The sequence below is a fragment of the Archocentrus centrarchus genome, chromosome 8 (assembly GCF_007364275.1).
Source record: "Archocentrus centrarchus isolate MPI-CPG fArcCen1 chromosome 8, fArcCen1, whole genome shotgun sequence".
Taxonomy (NCBI): Eukaryota; Metazoa; Chordata; class Actinopteri; order Cichliformes; family Cichlidae; genus Archocentrus; species Archocentrus centrarchus.
The window spans coordinates 14,763,477-14,780,393 of record NC_044353.1 but is presented as its reverse complement, the minus strand read 5'-3'; the positions used below and the strand labels follow the sequence as shown (position 1 = coordinate 14,780,393).

Genomic DNA, 16,917 nt, shown 5'->3' with positions numbered 1-16,917 from the left:
CAAGTGTATTGATATAAATAAAAGAAGAGAAAAGGGGACACTTTCTCTACTGGGTTACATCATCTCTGCAGGTCTATATGATGGCGTAACTCTGTGATGACACAACTGAGTTTGATCCAAACATCCAGGAATGCAGACTGGAAAGTTAATGGAGATCTTCCTGAAGTTTTTTTAAGTGTTGTGAGTTAGACAGAAATATTACTTTCTTCAGAAAAAAACTTCACATTAAATTTCAGTGTTATTATTTCTGCATATTTTTGGGCATAGCAGCTTAATTTGACAGTGTAGAGAGACAGGAACATGGCAGGAGAAACGAGGAAGAACACAACAAAGAGGAACAGGTCCGGACTCGAACCTGCACTTCACGTCGTGGAATACATGGTAGTCTGCTCTTCCACTGAGCCACCTGCATGTCCTAACATCTGCATATTTTTACAAGTAATTTATTATTTTCACACTTTTACTGCTGCATGGACTGCCTCCCCGTACAGCAGTGATCTATGTTAAGAAATTATCAGTGGTCCAAAGGCTCCTCCTCTGGTGAATTGAAGTATTGAGGCTCTGAGGGGTTTTTGTTAAGGGCTGCTGATGCTTTGTGTTACTGTGGCTCTCGGGCACAGTAATACACAGCAGAGTCTTCAGGCTGCACATTCTGTCCAGTTAATGTCACTGTTTTGCTGGAAGAGTCTATGGAAATGCTGAACTTGCTTTTAAGTGAATCTTTGTAGTATGTTGTAGATCCAACGGCAGCCATTCCAATCCATTCCAGTGCTTTCCCTGCAGGCTGTCTGATCCAAGCTGTGTAGTAGCTACTAACAGAATAAGAGACCTGACAGGTGAGGGTCAGACGTTGACCCGGCTGCACAGTCACAGAGGCCAGCTGGGTCAATTGTTCACACTTCACACCTGTGTGAAAACAAAATGTTTATGACAAATTACAGGTTTTGCTACAAAACAAGAACTGCAGAAAATTGCACATCTAAAGAGACTCACATCCAGCTGCTAAGAGCAGGAACAGAACTACAGCAAACATGTTTACTGGTGAAAGTGACATAATGAGATCTCCACACCACAGTCTGCTGTGGAGTTTTATAGCTGAGTAACACAGGAAGTCAGTGAGTTTGCATAGAAAGGCATAAAGCATTGATCAGGGACTGACTGAAGCCTGTTGAAGAAGTTTCCTCTGATGGACAACATGAAACATGTTTAGGAAATTCACATATGGATTCTCATTAGATAATTACTCAACTGTAAGACAAAAATCAAACAGGTGACTTCTGGTTATAGTTACATAATGTGAAACCAACAAATGATTATACTGCATTATATTTTAGAATAATCCCAAGCAATGAAATAGAAGAGGACTACTAGTGTTATTTATATTAATGTTTTATTAGACTGCTGTGATACACAACAATTTAAACTGTATTCATTAAAGTGATGGTACATTTAGTATATTTTCAAATTATTGAAATTGATATGTTTGTTAATCTTTCTGTATTATGAACACATAAATACAAAACTGTGACTCAAAGAGGGTCATTTAAATAGAGATACTTTCTTAGTTACTTTCTGCATTATACATTTCTATGTGCTGCACACATACATATAAAACTGTGACAGGACAAAAGAAATTCAAATGGTAAATTCAAATACTCTACGCCACCTTTTTGAAATGTGTTTTTGTGAGAAATCATAAGTAACTAACAAAGTAGATGTCAGATGTCTGAATAAATGTTTAAATGATTCCAGGATTCAATAACATTTAGGTAAGATCAGTATTTATGCCACTCGCCTTCCACAGTGATTAAACAGAGACAAAGATGACACAGTTTCACATCTTATTGTGTGATCCTAAATTTTACTAAAATACTTTGAATTAGAAAGTTTGAATTTAATTAGATTTTTTTTTTTTTAATGGGAAATGCAGGTATTTTGTAGGTTTAAGATTAAGACCATTATGTCTATGGGATCTATCATATATATATATATATATATATATATATATATATATGAGTGTGTAATCCAAGACTAAATTAATCATATATGTGGTTTTTCTACAGTGGCAATTTCTGGAAAGAAGTGGCATAGCTAGCAGAGGTTGAGCCTGTGTTCATCCCTGTAATCCACTCCAGAGCTCTCCCTGACCTCTGTCATATCCAGGGAATATTGTAGCTTGTAGGGCTCCCTCTACAGGAGGAATTTGGTATTCAAAAATTCAGTTGCACAGCTTTTAAATATTTTGGCAGGCAGATAACATCAGACGATACCACGAGTAGTCTATTTTTGCTAATATGTCTAATTATCTGTAAATAAGACATAGTATTTCGAAAATGTAGCACTCAGTGTCTTTTCATCACCACTTTATGTACAGTATTGTGCAACTGCTCCCACTGGGATTCACGGTGGAGTTTACCTCCTGTTCTCAGGCTAATACTTTAAAAAGAAGTGATACAGTTACTAATACTTATTGATTTCATTATCTGAGTGGGCATTTTTTGCCCTTAGCTTCCCAATCCTTAGCTAGTCTTCCAGCAGGCATGTTTATGTTGTAGCAAAACGTGTCCTTTACGGCACTGATTGTTTGTTTTATTGTTTTTAAAACTAACCCAACCTGTTCCAAGTCAAAGAATAACCAGATATGCCACAGCTGATGATGAAAGATTTCCCATCATCATCATCATCATCATCATCATCATCATCATCATCATCATCATCATCATCATCATCATCAGTCTTTCTCTTGTATTAGAGTGAAGCTGATAATCTCACAGGATCCTGTATGTTTGAAATTGAAGTAATCTAGATTTTGAAAAGAACTGTTAATTTTAAAGGATTTAAAAATAACACTAATAACACACTGATAATCAGATCTTGTGATGCATAGATGCTATTAAGGCTTGAAGCTCATTTTCTGAACAGCATTGTGTGCTACAAGAGTCAGCAGTAGATTGTTGATGATTTCGCTCTCATGCACTGTTTAATGTAAATAATTATCCAGTGTGATACTTTAAACTGGTTGTAAGATATAAACTGGTGTGTGTAATTGTTAAATTATATCTGATGCTTTATCAGGAGTGAAGCAGTTCTCTAAATTGATGAGACCAATTATGGGAGTGGATCAGATAAGACCTGTAGGATTTTGTACAGCTGCTGAATCAACTCCTCTCACTGTGGATCTCGAGCACAATAATAAACAGCAGAATCTTCAGTCTTCAGGCCGTTCATCTGCAGATACAGCTGCTCTCTGCTGTTGTCTCTGGAGACAGTAAACCTGCCTCGGACTGACTGTGAGTAGTATTTGCTACTACCACCTGCATCAGTAGCAATCCATTCTAGTCCTTTTCCAGGAGCTTGTCTGATCCAGGCCATCCGGTAGCTGCTGAATGACAGTCCAGAGGTTGTGCAGGTCAATTTGTGAGACTCTCCAGGTCGTTTAACTGCTGGTTCAGATTCTGTCAGTGTCTGACTATTAACACCTGTCAAGATAAAAAGAGAGAGAAAATCAATAACACGCATGATTTCAAAGCATGGAACAAAATATTTTAACCAAAAAAAAACCCAACTCTTCACCTGCTAAGCAGAGAGTTAAGAGGAGCAGTCCCGTCCAACAGGCCATCATGTTAAGATGAGAGTCCACTGTTCTCTGTCTTCATCTCTGCAGTCAGATATGAAGGTGTAGAAGCTATCAGTGCTTTTGCATTGGCTCCTCCTCTTTGAGGTATGCAACTAGACTGGGCTTAACATTCAGATACTGTGAGGTAAAAACTTTATAATGAAACAGTGAAGGAAAATTAAGGGTTGTTTAAATTATGTTTATGTAAAATGAGTTTCCCAAATTATTTGCTTGAATTCTAGAGAGAAATCAAAGCTTTGAGTATCAAATATTTGCTTTATTGTAGGCTGAAAGGGTAGAACAAAAGTATGTATTATTTTTATTTTTTTAGTGAAAAAACAAACAAACAAACAAAAAAGATCCCCTTTTATATATTTATGTATATAGTGCTTATGTATATGTGTATAGTTTTTTGCTATTTTATTCTATTTTATTTTATTCTATTGAATTTTAGTTTTTAGTTTAGTTATTTGTTCTTACTCATCCTTTTCATTTTTTCTCTGTATTGAGCTGCTGTAATGCACAAATTTCCCCGTCGTGGGATTATTAAAGTTTTATCTTATCTTATCTTTTGACATGATGAATACATTCAGTATTGTAGAATGGTCTTAGACAATTGATCTCTTAATGCAACATGCAGCAAATATCATTTTTACAACTGTATTTGTGGAAATGCTGTAATAATTTGCTGATTTTGTTTATAAGTAAAATTTAGTAGCAAAGCATTTGTTAACAGTCCCACCCTGGGACACAGATTCATGCAGCATAACCCTGTGAAAGTATACTCCTGGTCTTGCTGCTCACACAGCGTGCCAACTTTAGCTTTACAAACTGTGGACAGAAAATTGTTAAATCTGCTCAGTTGTAGCTGCACATTCTACTCTCATCACCACACCTTCACACAAATGTCTGAGGAAGCTGAAAACAGACACCAGGTTGGAGCCAGTCTGGGCATGCCTCAGACTTTAAAAAGGAGAGGGACAAATTTACATTTTTTTTATTACACCTTCTACAATTTAAAAAGAAAATAACTTGAATAAAATTGAATGCTATGATAATCCTAAATTATTTATGCATAAAGTTTGTGTTTTAATTGCTGAACGGACTGCATCTCCATTTACCAGTGAACTGATTTTGAAAAAATTTGTGGTCTTAGGGCGCCTCCTCTGGTGGGTTTGTATTACAGGGGTTAGTGCTTTGAGGGGTTTTTGTTAAGGGCTGTTGGTGCTTTGTGTTACTGTGGCTCTCGGGCACAGTAATACACAGCAGAGTCTTCAGGCTGCACATTCTGTCCAGTTAAAGTCACTGTGTTGCTGGAAGAGTCTGTGGAAATGCTGAACTTGCTTTTAAGTGAATCTTTGTAGTATGTTGTAGATCCAGCAGATGCCATTCCAATCCATTCCAGTCCTTTCCCTGCAGGCTGTCTGATCCAGTTGGTCCAGTAGCCACTAACAGAATAAGAGACCTGACAGGTGAGGGTCAGACGTTGACCCGGCTGCACAGTCTCAGAGGCCGGCTGGGTCAATTGTTCACACTTCACACCTGTTAAAAGAAATATTTTGTGACAAATTACAGGTTATGTTACAAAACAAGAACTGATGAATACTGCACATCTAAAGAGACTCACATCCAGCTGCTAAGAGCAGGAACAGAACTACAGAAAACATGTTTTTTGGTGAAAGTGACATAATGAGATCTCCACACCACAGTCTGCTGTGGAGTTTTATAGCTGAGTAACACAGGAAGTCAGTGAGTTTGCATAGAAAGGCATAAAGCATTGATCAGGGACTGACTGAAGACTGCTGAAGAAGCTTCCTCTGATGGACAACATTAAACATGTTTGGGAAATTCACATATGAGATTCTAAGTAAATAATTACTCAACTGTAAGACAAAAATCAAACAGGTGTCTTCTGGTTGTAGTTACATATTATAACAGTTGATTATACTGCATTATATTTTAGAACAATCCCAAGCAATGAGGTAGAAGAAGACCACTAATGTTATATATATTAACGTTATATTAGACTGCTGTGATACACAACAATGTACACTGTATTCAATAAAGTGACAGTACATTTGGTTTATTTTCACATCATTGAAACTCCTGTATTATATCTATTTATGTGCTCCAGGCATTAATATAAAACTGTGACTCAAAGAAAGTCATTTAAATAGAGTAAAGGTTTTCTGTGACTAGTTTTAAAATCACACAGAAGAGCAGAAAAAGAAATTCAAATGGTAGAGACATACTCTCCTCCAACTTTTTGAAATGTGTTTTTGTGAGAAAGAGCAAGTAAATAATCAAGTAGATGTCAGATGTCTGGATCAACCTTTAAATGAGGATTCAGTAACATTTAGGTAAGATCAGTGTTTATGCCACTCGACTCCCGCAGTGATTAAACAGAGACAGAGATGACACTGGTTCAAATCTTATTGCGTGACCTACTTTAAATTTTAATAGAATCATTCAAACTTTTTTTTTTCTAAAGAAAGTTCACATTTCTACTTTGTCTGGTTCTCCATATCCAGGGGTGTGTAGTTAAAAGGGAAATGCAGGTATTTTGAAATTAATATTGTCTATGGGGTTTATCTTATATATGAGTGTGGAATCCATCCAGATTAAATGAATCAAGTATGTTGTGGCAATTTCTGAAAAGAACTGTCAGAGAATTAGCCTGCGTTCATCCACCCAATCCACTCCAGAGCTCTCCCCAACCTCTGTCATATCCAGGGAATATTGTAGCTTGTAGGCTATAATCACCTATGAAATCTGAAAATGAAAAGCTTTGGAGTCTATGGCAACTCAAAGAAATATACTTTGAGTTTTCAGGCCTGTCCTTATGACCCTGTGTATTCAGTCATTTATAGGATGTTAAATGAGAGGCTGTAAAAGTCAACACGTGTGACTCTCCAGGAGGACATTCCAGTTCCTGTTTCTCTTAAAAAAGAGCATCACTTTCTCTCAGGAAAACTGCTCTCAGGTCATTTCAATTTCTCATGTTGAACCAAAGCTTAAAAATATTTTTGGATTCTGAGTATCCAGCCAAAGAAGTTACTTATGAACATTTTAGAGCTTGATTTTCTTTTTGGAAAAGTCCATCTAATATATAAGGTTTGTATCGTGGCTGTTTGTTGACATAAGTTGATAGCTGAAGTGGCAATGTAGTCACATCTTCACTGATGCTGCTCCAGTCCTTACCTTAGAAACAAACAGAATAAAGTTCAGGAAATCCTATTTTCCCTACTTTAGAGTTACAGTTTTTGTATTTTTAAAAATGTGCAAAATGTTCTGTAACAAATAAAATGAAAATATGTTTAAATGAGATCTTTTTATAAGGGAGCGAAAAGAGCTCCCTCTGTGGGAGCAACTCAGACACATTATTATTTTAGAAAACAGCTTACAATATTATGACATCATGATTTTAACTATTATGTCTGATAATCTGTACATAAGACACAGACAGTATTTCTGAAAAAAAGTATTTTCTTTGCCAATTTTTGTGTTTTGTAACTGTGAATTTTAACTTCTGTTCTGAAATAAATACTTTCAAAAGAATATTGATGCATTTTATGCTAAAAAAAAAAAAGGTTTACATCATCGCAGTTAAGAAATAACTTGTCTTATTTTAGATTCATGTTTTGCATCAAATTTGAACTTCACAATCAGTCAGAGAGGGGAAAGGTTGTCCTCAGCCTCCAGACTCTTAATTAGTGTTCAGCAAACATTTCCATTGTGTGTTAAAGTGATCTCACTCATGTTCTCACAGGATCAGATCCTTTGAAATGAAGCTCAGAAAAGGTCTTCTGTCCTCTCACTGACTTCACAGCCTTATGAATCATATTTGCTGTATAAATATTTACTGTAAACTGTTAATGATTTTATTTGGAAACATCTCTATCATCTTAGTTATTTTAGATCATGGCTGCCATTAAGCTCTGAAGGTCTTTCAGTGAATAAGGTATTTATTCTAAATTTGTACATTTAAAGATGAAACCTGATTAAATCAGTTGTCACAGAACCAGCAGTTTATTTTTGCTAATACCTTTTTTCATACACTCTTCAGTTGGCTTTAGTTTTGTTGGGCAGAAAACTACACAGAGTATGGCACCAGGTACTCTCACTTCCTCCCACAGCCCAAAGATACGTTTGTTAGGTTCATTGTTTTCTTTCTCTCTGTTTCAGCCCTCTTATTGACTCATGAGCTCATCAGGATATCTGCCCCTCAGATGTAAGTGAATAGATTATTTACAATAATTATCTCACTGATGTTTAAATGCTTATCATTTTTACTGTTATTGATCATCTTACTTTAAGAGTAATAATTAATCCATCCATCCATCCATCCACCAGCTGTCATAGGGTGAGAGGCAGGGTACACCCAGGTACAGGCTACAGTGATATTAAATAAAATAATGCTAAAATTATGTTTAAATTAAAATGGAATACAATTTATGATACAATAAAATAGCAAGAGAGAGACAGAACTATATAGGATTTTGTACAGCTGTTGAAAGGGGTTCAGTCACTGTGGCTCTCGAGCACAATAATAAACAGCAGAGTCTTCAGTCTTCAGACTGTTCATCTGCAGATACAGCTGCTGTCTGTTGTTGTCTTTGGAGATGGTAAAGCGGCCTTGAAATGACTGAGAGTAGTAGGTGGTGCCCCCATTGCTGCTAATATAAGCAATCCACTCCAGTCCTTTTCCAGGAGCCTGTCTGATCCAGTGCATCTCATAAAAGCTTCATCTGCCCAGTAGACAGTTAAAAGAAGGAGTCTTGTCCTGTAGTCCAAGTTAAACTATTTTCTGCCAACCTCTCTGTTGTGATTTATCAGGGGATACCTGAACTCCACTGATCTTAGTTGCTGTTCTCAATGAATGTGCATGATTCATTTTAGTTTGTCATGTTCTCAGAGGTCTGATGAAACAGTGGCTCTCGTCATAGGAAGAGCTGAGTGTTTAAGGGCACAAGATAAGATAAAGTCTTTATTAATCTCAAAAGAAATTCTTGTACCTTTTACAGTCCAATAAAAAATAGAAAGGTGGACGGTCTAAAAAGGTTGGGATTCATTTACTGAATTTCTCTCTACAGCATGATGCTGTAATCTGTCATGTTTATATTACTTATAATTGCAACCGTGACATGTTTCAGTGTACAGACTTTATATTCAAATATTCAAAAAATTTTATTGTCATTCTTCTCGTGTAAAATATGATAGGAACAAAAATCAGTCTGAGGTCCCTCCAGTGCAAGTTGCCAAAGAAACTATGTACAGTGTACATTTACAAATAAATAGAATAATTTATTTAATTTTTTATGTGAGGCATCTGCAAAAGACGAGAGGCAAGTACAGTAGGCTGTATATTTTGTACTTTTACTGTCACTGGAAGAGTTTTAGTAAAAGCTGAAGTTGTTCTTTAGTGAATCTTTATATCATATAGAAGATCATATAGATAGATTTGTTTCACCTGAAAGATTTAGTTCATAATATTGTATAAAGCAAATAATTAGTGACAATAATGTCAAATTGTTTAAAGTAATCATTAAAAAAATCATTTGCAATCATAAATTGCTCTGGCATTAATCATAATCTCATAGACACAAAAGGAAACCTGAATCACTGAATATCTCACACACAGCTGATCGTGACAGTGAACAGCACAGTGGTCTGAGAGCGCCTCCTCTGGTAGCTTCTTGTTAAAACAGTTCAGGCTGTGAGAGGTTTTTGTCCAGGTCCCCTGATGGATTGTGTTGTTGTGGCATCTGGCACAGTAATACACAGCAGTGTCATCAGGCTGCACATTCTGTCCAATTAGAGTCACGATTCTGCTGGAAGGATTTAAGTCAATACTGAATTTGTTCTTTAGTGAATGTCTCTGGAGCTTGAAAAAAGGCGACTGGACTTCTTTTTGTTTCTTGAAGACATTTCACCTCTCATACGAAAGGCTTCTTCAGTTCTCAACCAAATGGTGGAGAGACCAAGGGACTACACCTGTGGGTGTAGTCCCTTGGAGGTGGTTATGACCCTCGTGTAAACACATGTGCCAAAGTGTGAAGGAGGCGTGGGTCATTTCAATCAGTTGTTTCAGTTGAAACCAATTTAGGACTTTGCTCTGTTGTTTCATGTGGCCTATTGAGGTCACTGGAACAAAGGTGTGAATGGGGGTTGAGACGTCTGGGAAGGGAGCTCAGGACAGCACTGTAAGCGGGGGAAAGTTGGTGACGTAATCCACCTCCTCTGTTCAATGATGGTTGTTCACAGTGGACATAGATGGCTTCTTTCACTCCTCTTTCAAACCATCTGTCTTCCCTGTCCAAAATGTGAACATTGGCATCCTCAAAAGAGTGCCCTTTTTCCTTCAGATGCAGATGTACTGCTGAATCTTGTCCTGTTGTTGTGGCTCTTCTATGTTGTGCCATTCGTTTGTGAAGAGGCTGTACCTCCAATGTAGAGGTCTGAGCACTCTTCACTGCACTGAACAGCATACACTACATTGCTGATCTTGTGTTTGGGTGGTTTGTCCTTGAGATGAACCAGTTTTTGCCTTAGGGTGTGAGTTGGTTTGAAGTATGCTGAGATGTCATGCTTGGAGAAAATTCTTCTGAGTTTCTCTGACAAGCCTGACACATATGGGATGTCAATGTTCTTCCTCTTGTCCTTCTTATTCTCTGTAGTTTGTGTTTGGCCTTCATTCCTGTGCATCTTGGCTGATTTGATGAAGGCCCAGTTGGGGTAACCACACTTTTAGACCTCTGCCTTATCACAACATATTTCAAATACAACGATGGATTCTACAGACAGAAACATGGATGTGCCATGGGCTCCCCAGTGTCTCCCATTGTAGCCAACCTTTACATGGAGGAAGTGGAAAGTAAAGCTCTTGGTTCTTTCAAAGGGATGGCACCTAGCCACTGGTACAGATATGTAGATGACACCTGGGTCAAAATCAAAACCCAAGAAGTAGAAGCCTTCACTCGTCACATTAACTCAGTGGATAAATACATACGTTTTACCAGGGAGGACACCAGAGATAACACGTTACCATTCCTGGACTGTGCGGTGCTTATCAAGGAAAATGGAAGCCTCAATATTGAAGTTTACCGGAAGCCCACACAAGTGACGTCTTTATAACTGTGTCTCTGGAAAGAAACGTAGTTTGCATAAAGATTTGAAATTTTATGGTCACTTGAGTACCAAGTCCTAATTGCTAATATCTGTAGTTATTTATAATAAAAGTCATATATTTCAGTAGTAAAATCATCAAACAGAAATGAAAATATTTTATAATTTTAAGTCTACTAGAGGATATGAACGCTGCCAGATACAGCTGCTATCTGTTGTTGTCTCTGAAGATGGTAAACATACCTTGAAATAACTGAGAGTAATGAGTAGTTTCCCTACTGTTGTAAACATAAGCAATCCACTCCAGCCCTTTTCCAGGAGCCTGTCTGACCCAGACCATAGCGTGGCTGCTGAATGTGACTCCAGAGGATATCGGCTCTCCAGGCCTTTCAGATTCTCTCAGAGTTTGACTACCACCACCTCCTAAGACATTTGAAAAATCCAACAAATTAATTTGGGTCACAAATAGGAACAAAGTATATCAAAACTGAGGTCTTGACTTTTTAATTCCAATAATAAAATAATATTTATTAAACAATAAATAAATAAAAGTAACAGCAGCTCATATAGAATCAAACGCCAAGCAAAAAAGGTGAGTCTTCAGAGCAGATTTAAAAATGGCCAGAGAAGAAGCCTGTTTAATGTACAGTGGCAAAGCGTTCCAGAGTTTTGGAGCTGCCACAGCAAAGGCTCTATCCCCTCTGAGCTTCCTTAGAGTCCTAGGCACATCCAGGTACAGTTGACTAGCTGATCTGAGAGGTCGGGAAGGAGAGTGTTCAATTCAGTTCTGCTCAGTTGCCCAGAAGCCTCTGCTGAAAGTTGAACTGTGAGACAAGACAGTGAGCTGTGTATGAAATCTGTTTAAATTAAGAAATTAATGCAGAGTGTCATATAATGAAGATCTGTGTACATACTGTGAAACTCAAAACCTTTATGTGACTTGCTTAAAATTATACTTATTTAATTATGTACTTTCCCTCTATGCATGTATGTATTTTATGTAAATTTTATGTGCCTGAATTTTCTTTCTGCCAGTACTTCATCCCTGAGGCAATGACCACATTGGCATGTTGCTTCTAACTGTTGCCTCTAACCTATACAGTTAGGTATATGTTAATTGATGTGTTATAGGGTTGTTACTGGTGGATGGTGATGATCTGTTTCACTGCTTTCCATAGTTTATTAAAAACAACATTAACTAAACATAAACACACAGTTCTTCCTCGTATGTATCAACATGAGAAAAGTAAGTGGAGAGGATTTTGTACAGCTGCTCAGCCAGTGCCCGTCACTGTGTGGCTTGCATGCCGAGCACAATAATAAACAGCAGAATCTTCAGTTTTCAGACTGTTCATCTGCAGATACACCTGCTGCCTGTCGTTGTCTCTGGAGATGGTGAACCGGCCTTGAACTGACTGTGAGTAGTATTTGCTAGTAACATCAATAGTGGCGACCCACTCCAGTCCTTTTCCAGGAGCCTGTCTGACCCAGCCCATTAAGTGGCTGCTGAATGTGAATCCAGAACCTGTGCAGATCAACCTGTGAGCCTCTCCAGGCCTTTTAACCACTGGTTCAGATTCTGTCAGAGTCTGACCATCAACACCTGTCAAGACAAGACAATTGTCACACTTTGTAAATTGTTTACTTCAAGACAAATTTGACTCAACAAAGACAAAATATCTCACCTGCCCATAAAATGATAAAAACCAACAGTCCTGTTCTTACATCCATCATGTCAAAGTGAGTGACCACTTGTCTCTGTCAGTCCCCCTGCAATCACCTAAGTGGGCTTAAGACATCCAGGTTTTGCATTGACTCCTCCTCACAGAATTTTATTTATTTTTTTTTGTAATGAGACTTTTGTTCCACAAATACAAAAGTTTTATTAGCTCACATATACGGGCTACAACTGGTTTATTTTACAATCTAGCTACTCACTGTAATCGTACTGTATGCTATAACTGCTTATTTCAGAAATAGAGATTATTTACTATCATTACACTCATTACAAATATAAAACATAAATATTGATGAAAATAGGTGTGTGTGTGTGTGTGTGTGTGTGTGTGTGTGTGTGTGTGTGTGTGTGTGTGTGTGTGTGTGTGTGTGTGTGTGGTGACCCTATAATATTTAGTCTCTGTTTGCTTGATAACTTTAAGAAGTAAAGAGGTTTTTGTTGGTGATGGTTTGTGTAGCTCTGTGTCAGGCACAGTGATGCACAGCAGTGTCTGACTATTGAAGGTAACTCTTTTGCTGGCACAGTCTAATATATTGAACTTGTTCTTCAGTGAATCCTTAATGTTTGTGCCAATATTAATCTGCTCCAGATGCAAGGTTGTTCAAGTAGTAGTTTATGTTTATGTTATCATCTTCAGAATAAGCATTATATTATATTCTGCACAAAAGGGTGATATTTTTCATTTTTCTGTAACCGTCCTGCAGACTCTTTAACTTTACACTCACAAATCTTGCGTATGACTGTAAGGTAATAAGAGCTGAAATATCAGATTAGAAAATGGACAGATGAATTTCATGTCTTAAATTTGACTTTAATCTGCAGTTTGTCTGTAAGAAAAAATAAAAACTTAAACTTTATCTGGCAGTGTGGTCATGGAAAACACATGATTTTGTTGCGACAACACCACCTGCAGGTATTTCACCCCAGGAAATCTAAGGGTTAAATGCTATAATAATAAAGAAAGCCTGCACAGGTTTGAATACACAGAGGCAAGAGATGCGGTTTCATATATAAATATAGCTTTATTCAAAATTCTCAACATTAAAACAATACGAAGCTGTTTAGTTAAAACCTTGAACAAAGTTAATCACTGTAGCATCTATAGATGGTAGTGTAGTACCGTCTATAGGCCTACATGCTGCCCTAACTCAACTGTGATGACACAATTGAGTTTGATCCAAACACTCAGGAATGCAGGTCACAAAGTTAATGGAGATCTTCATTACTGAACTTAAAATGAACTTTTCTAAATGTACTCAGTTAGACAGAATTATTACTTTAATAAGAACATGTTTGATATTAGTATTTAGTATTATTTATGCATTTTTTTCTTACAAATAATGTCTTTTGGGATTTTTTTTTTTCACACTTTTACTGCTACATGGACTGCCTCCCCCTACAGCAGTGATCTATGTTAAGAAATTATCAGTGGTCCAAAGGCTCCTCCTCTGGTGAATTTAACTGTTGAGGCTCTGAGGGGTTTTTGTTAAGGGCTGCTGATGCTTTGTGTTACTGTGGCTCTCGGGCACAGTAATACACAGCAGAGTCTTCAGGCTGCACATTCTGTCCAGTTAAAGTCACTGTGTTGCTGGAAGAGTCTATGGAAATGCTGAATTTGCTTTTAAGTGAATCTGTATAGTGTGTTGTAGATCCAACTCCCATTCCAATCCACTCCAGTCCTTTCCCTGCAAGCTGTCTGATCCAGTTGGTCCAGTAGCTGCTAACAGAATAAGAGACCTGACAGGTGAGGGTCAGACGCTGACCTGGCTGCACAGTCACAGAGGCCGGCTGGGTCAACTGTTCACACTTCACACCTGTGTGAAAAAAAAATGTTCATGACAAATTACAGGTTATGTTACAAAACAAGAACTGCAGAAAATTGCACATCTAAAGAGACTCACATCCAGCTGCTAAAAGCAGGAACAGAACTACAGAAAACATGTTTTTTGGTGAAAGTGACATAATGAGATCTCCACACCACAGTCTGCTGTGGAGTTTTATAGCTGAGTAACACAGGAAGTCAGTGAGTTTGCATAGAAAGGCATAAAGCATTGATCAGGGACTGACTGAAGACTGTTGAAGAAGCTTCCTCTGATGGACAGCATGAAAACATTTGTCTTCTGGTTATAGTTACATAACAGTTGATTATACTGCGTTATATATTAGCATAAGTCAAAGCAATAAGGAAGAAGAGGGCTATTAGTGTTATTTATATTAACTTTATACATGTATTAGACTGTTGAGGTAAACAACAATTGAAACTGTGTTCATTAAAGTGACAGTACATTTAGTATACTTTCACATTATTGAAATTGATATATTTGTTAAGCTTTATGTATTATAAACACATAAATACAAAACTGTGACTCAAAGAGGGTCATTTAAATTTTAAGTTTCCAGTGACTAGCTTGCAAAAGTACACAGAAGAGCAGGACAAAATTAATTCACATGGTAATGACATACTCTACTCCATCTTTTTGAAATGTGTTTTTATGAGAAATCATAAGTAACTAAAAAAAATGCTGTCAGATGTCTGTATAAACATTTAAATGAGTCCAGGATTCAATAACATTTAGGTAAGATCAGTGTTTATGCCACTCGCCTTCCACAGCCAATTAAACAGCCACAAAGATGTCAGTTTCACATCTTATTGTGTGATCCTAAATTTTACTAAAATACTTTATTAAAAAAACTTTATTAAAGGTTTGAATTTAATTATTTTTTTTTTTTTTTTTTTTAAAGTTCAGATATTTACTTTGTCTGGTGATCCATACTCAGGGGTTTGTGGTTAAATGGGGAGTGCAGGTATTTTTTAGGTTTAATATTAAGACCATTATTGTCTATGGGATTTATCATATACATGAGCGTGGAATCCCAGACCAAATTAATCATACATGTGATTTTTGTACAGTGGTAATTTCTGAAAAGAGGTGGCATAGCTAGCAGAGGCTGTTCCTGTGTTCATCCCCCTAATCCACTCCAGAACTCTCCCTGATCTCTGTCATATCGAGGGAATATTGTAGCTTGTAGGGCTATAACCAGATGGGATACATGAAATCGTCACTCTCTCCCCAGATCTTTTCATCTCAGAAGTAAAATGCTCTAACTCCTGCAAAAAGAAAGAAGAAAAGAAAAATAGTAATCATCATTGACCAGACATGTCTTCGTATGTTTCCATGCCATAGAAACAAATAATAATGAATAAACTACAGGAAATCATATGTTCCATAATTTTGATACTTTCTAATCAGAGTGTTTGTACTGTATGGTTAAAAGTCTCCAAGATGTTCTGTAACAAATTAAATGTTAACTGGCGGTGGTGTTTATGAGGCAACAAAACTGTGCATAGGGCTCCCTCTACAGGAAGAAATTGGTATTCAAAGACTCAGTTACATGGCTTTTAAGTATTTTGGCAAGCAGATGGGGCAATACCATAAGTAGTCTAGTTTTGCTAATATGTCTAATAATCTGTAAGTAAGACATAGTATTTTTAAAAATAAATAAAAAAATGTAGCGCTCAGCGTCTTTACCTCACCAATTTATGTATTGTGCAACCGCTCTCATTGAAATTCACTGTTTATTTTACCTTCAGTTCTCTGGCTAATACATTCAAAAGAAGTGGTACACTTAGTAATATTTATTGATTTCATCATCTGAGTGGGCATTTTTTGCCCTTAGCTTTCTGATCCTTATTTAGTCTTCCAGCAGGCATGTTTATGTTGTGGTTAAACATGTTCTTCTAGGAGTGAAGCAGTTCTCTAAATTGATGATATGGGAGTGGATCAGATAATACCTGTAGGATTTGTTACAGCTGCTGAATCAACTTCTCTCACTGTGGATCTCGAGCACAATAATAAACAGCAGAATCTTCAGTCTTCAGGCCGTTCATCTGCAGATACAACTGCTCTCTGCTGTTGTCTCTGGAAATGGTAAACCTGTCTTGGACTGTCTGTGAGTAGTATTTGCCACTACTATCACCATCAGTAGCAATCCACTCCAGTCCTTTTCCAGGAGCCTGTCTGATCCAGGCCATCCACCAGCTGCTGAATGACAGTCCAGAGGTTGTGCAGGTCAGTTTGTGAGACTCTCCAGGTCGTTTAACTGCTGGTTCAGATTCTGTCAGAGTCTGACTATTAACACCTGTCAAGATAAAAAAAAAAAAAAGAGAGAAAATCAATAACATGCATGATTTAAAAGTGTGAAACAAAATATTTTAACCAAAAAACCCCAACTCTTCACCTGCTAAGCAGAGAGTTAAGAGGAGCAGTCCCGTCCAACAGGCCATCATGTTAAGATGAGAGTCCACTGTTCTCTGTCTTCATCTCTGCAGTCAGATATGAAGGTGTAGAAGCTATCAGTGCTTTTGCATTGGCTCCTCCTCTTTGAGGTATGCAACTAGACTGGGCTTAACATTCAGATACTGTGAGGTAAAAACTTT

The 16,917-nt window shown here is 37.3% G+C and overlaps 2 gene segments (V, D, J or C); both read right to left on the bottom strand.

The window, feature by feature from the left end:
• Positions 1–598: 598 nt before the first annotated feature.
• Positions 599–1,046, bottom strand: LOC115784973 (Ig heavy chain V region 5A-like). The segment is given in 2 exon segments: positions 599–906; positions 994–1,046. Coding segments are annotated over 2 exon segments (348 nt in total).
• Positions 1,047–4,850: 3,804 nt separating this feature from the next.
• On the bottom strand, positions 4,851–5,302 carry LOC115784972 (Ig heavy chain V region 5A-like). The segment is given in 2 exon segments: positions 4,851–5,158; positions 5,244–5,302. Coding segments are annotated over 2 exon segments (348 nt in total).
• Between the last annotated feature and the right edge of the window lie 11,615 nt (positions 5,303–16,917).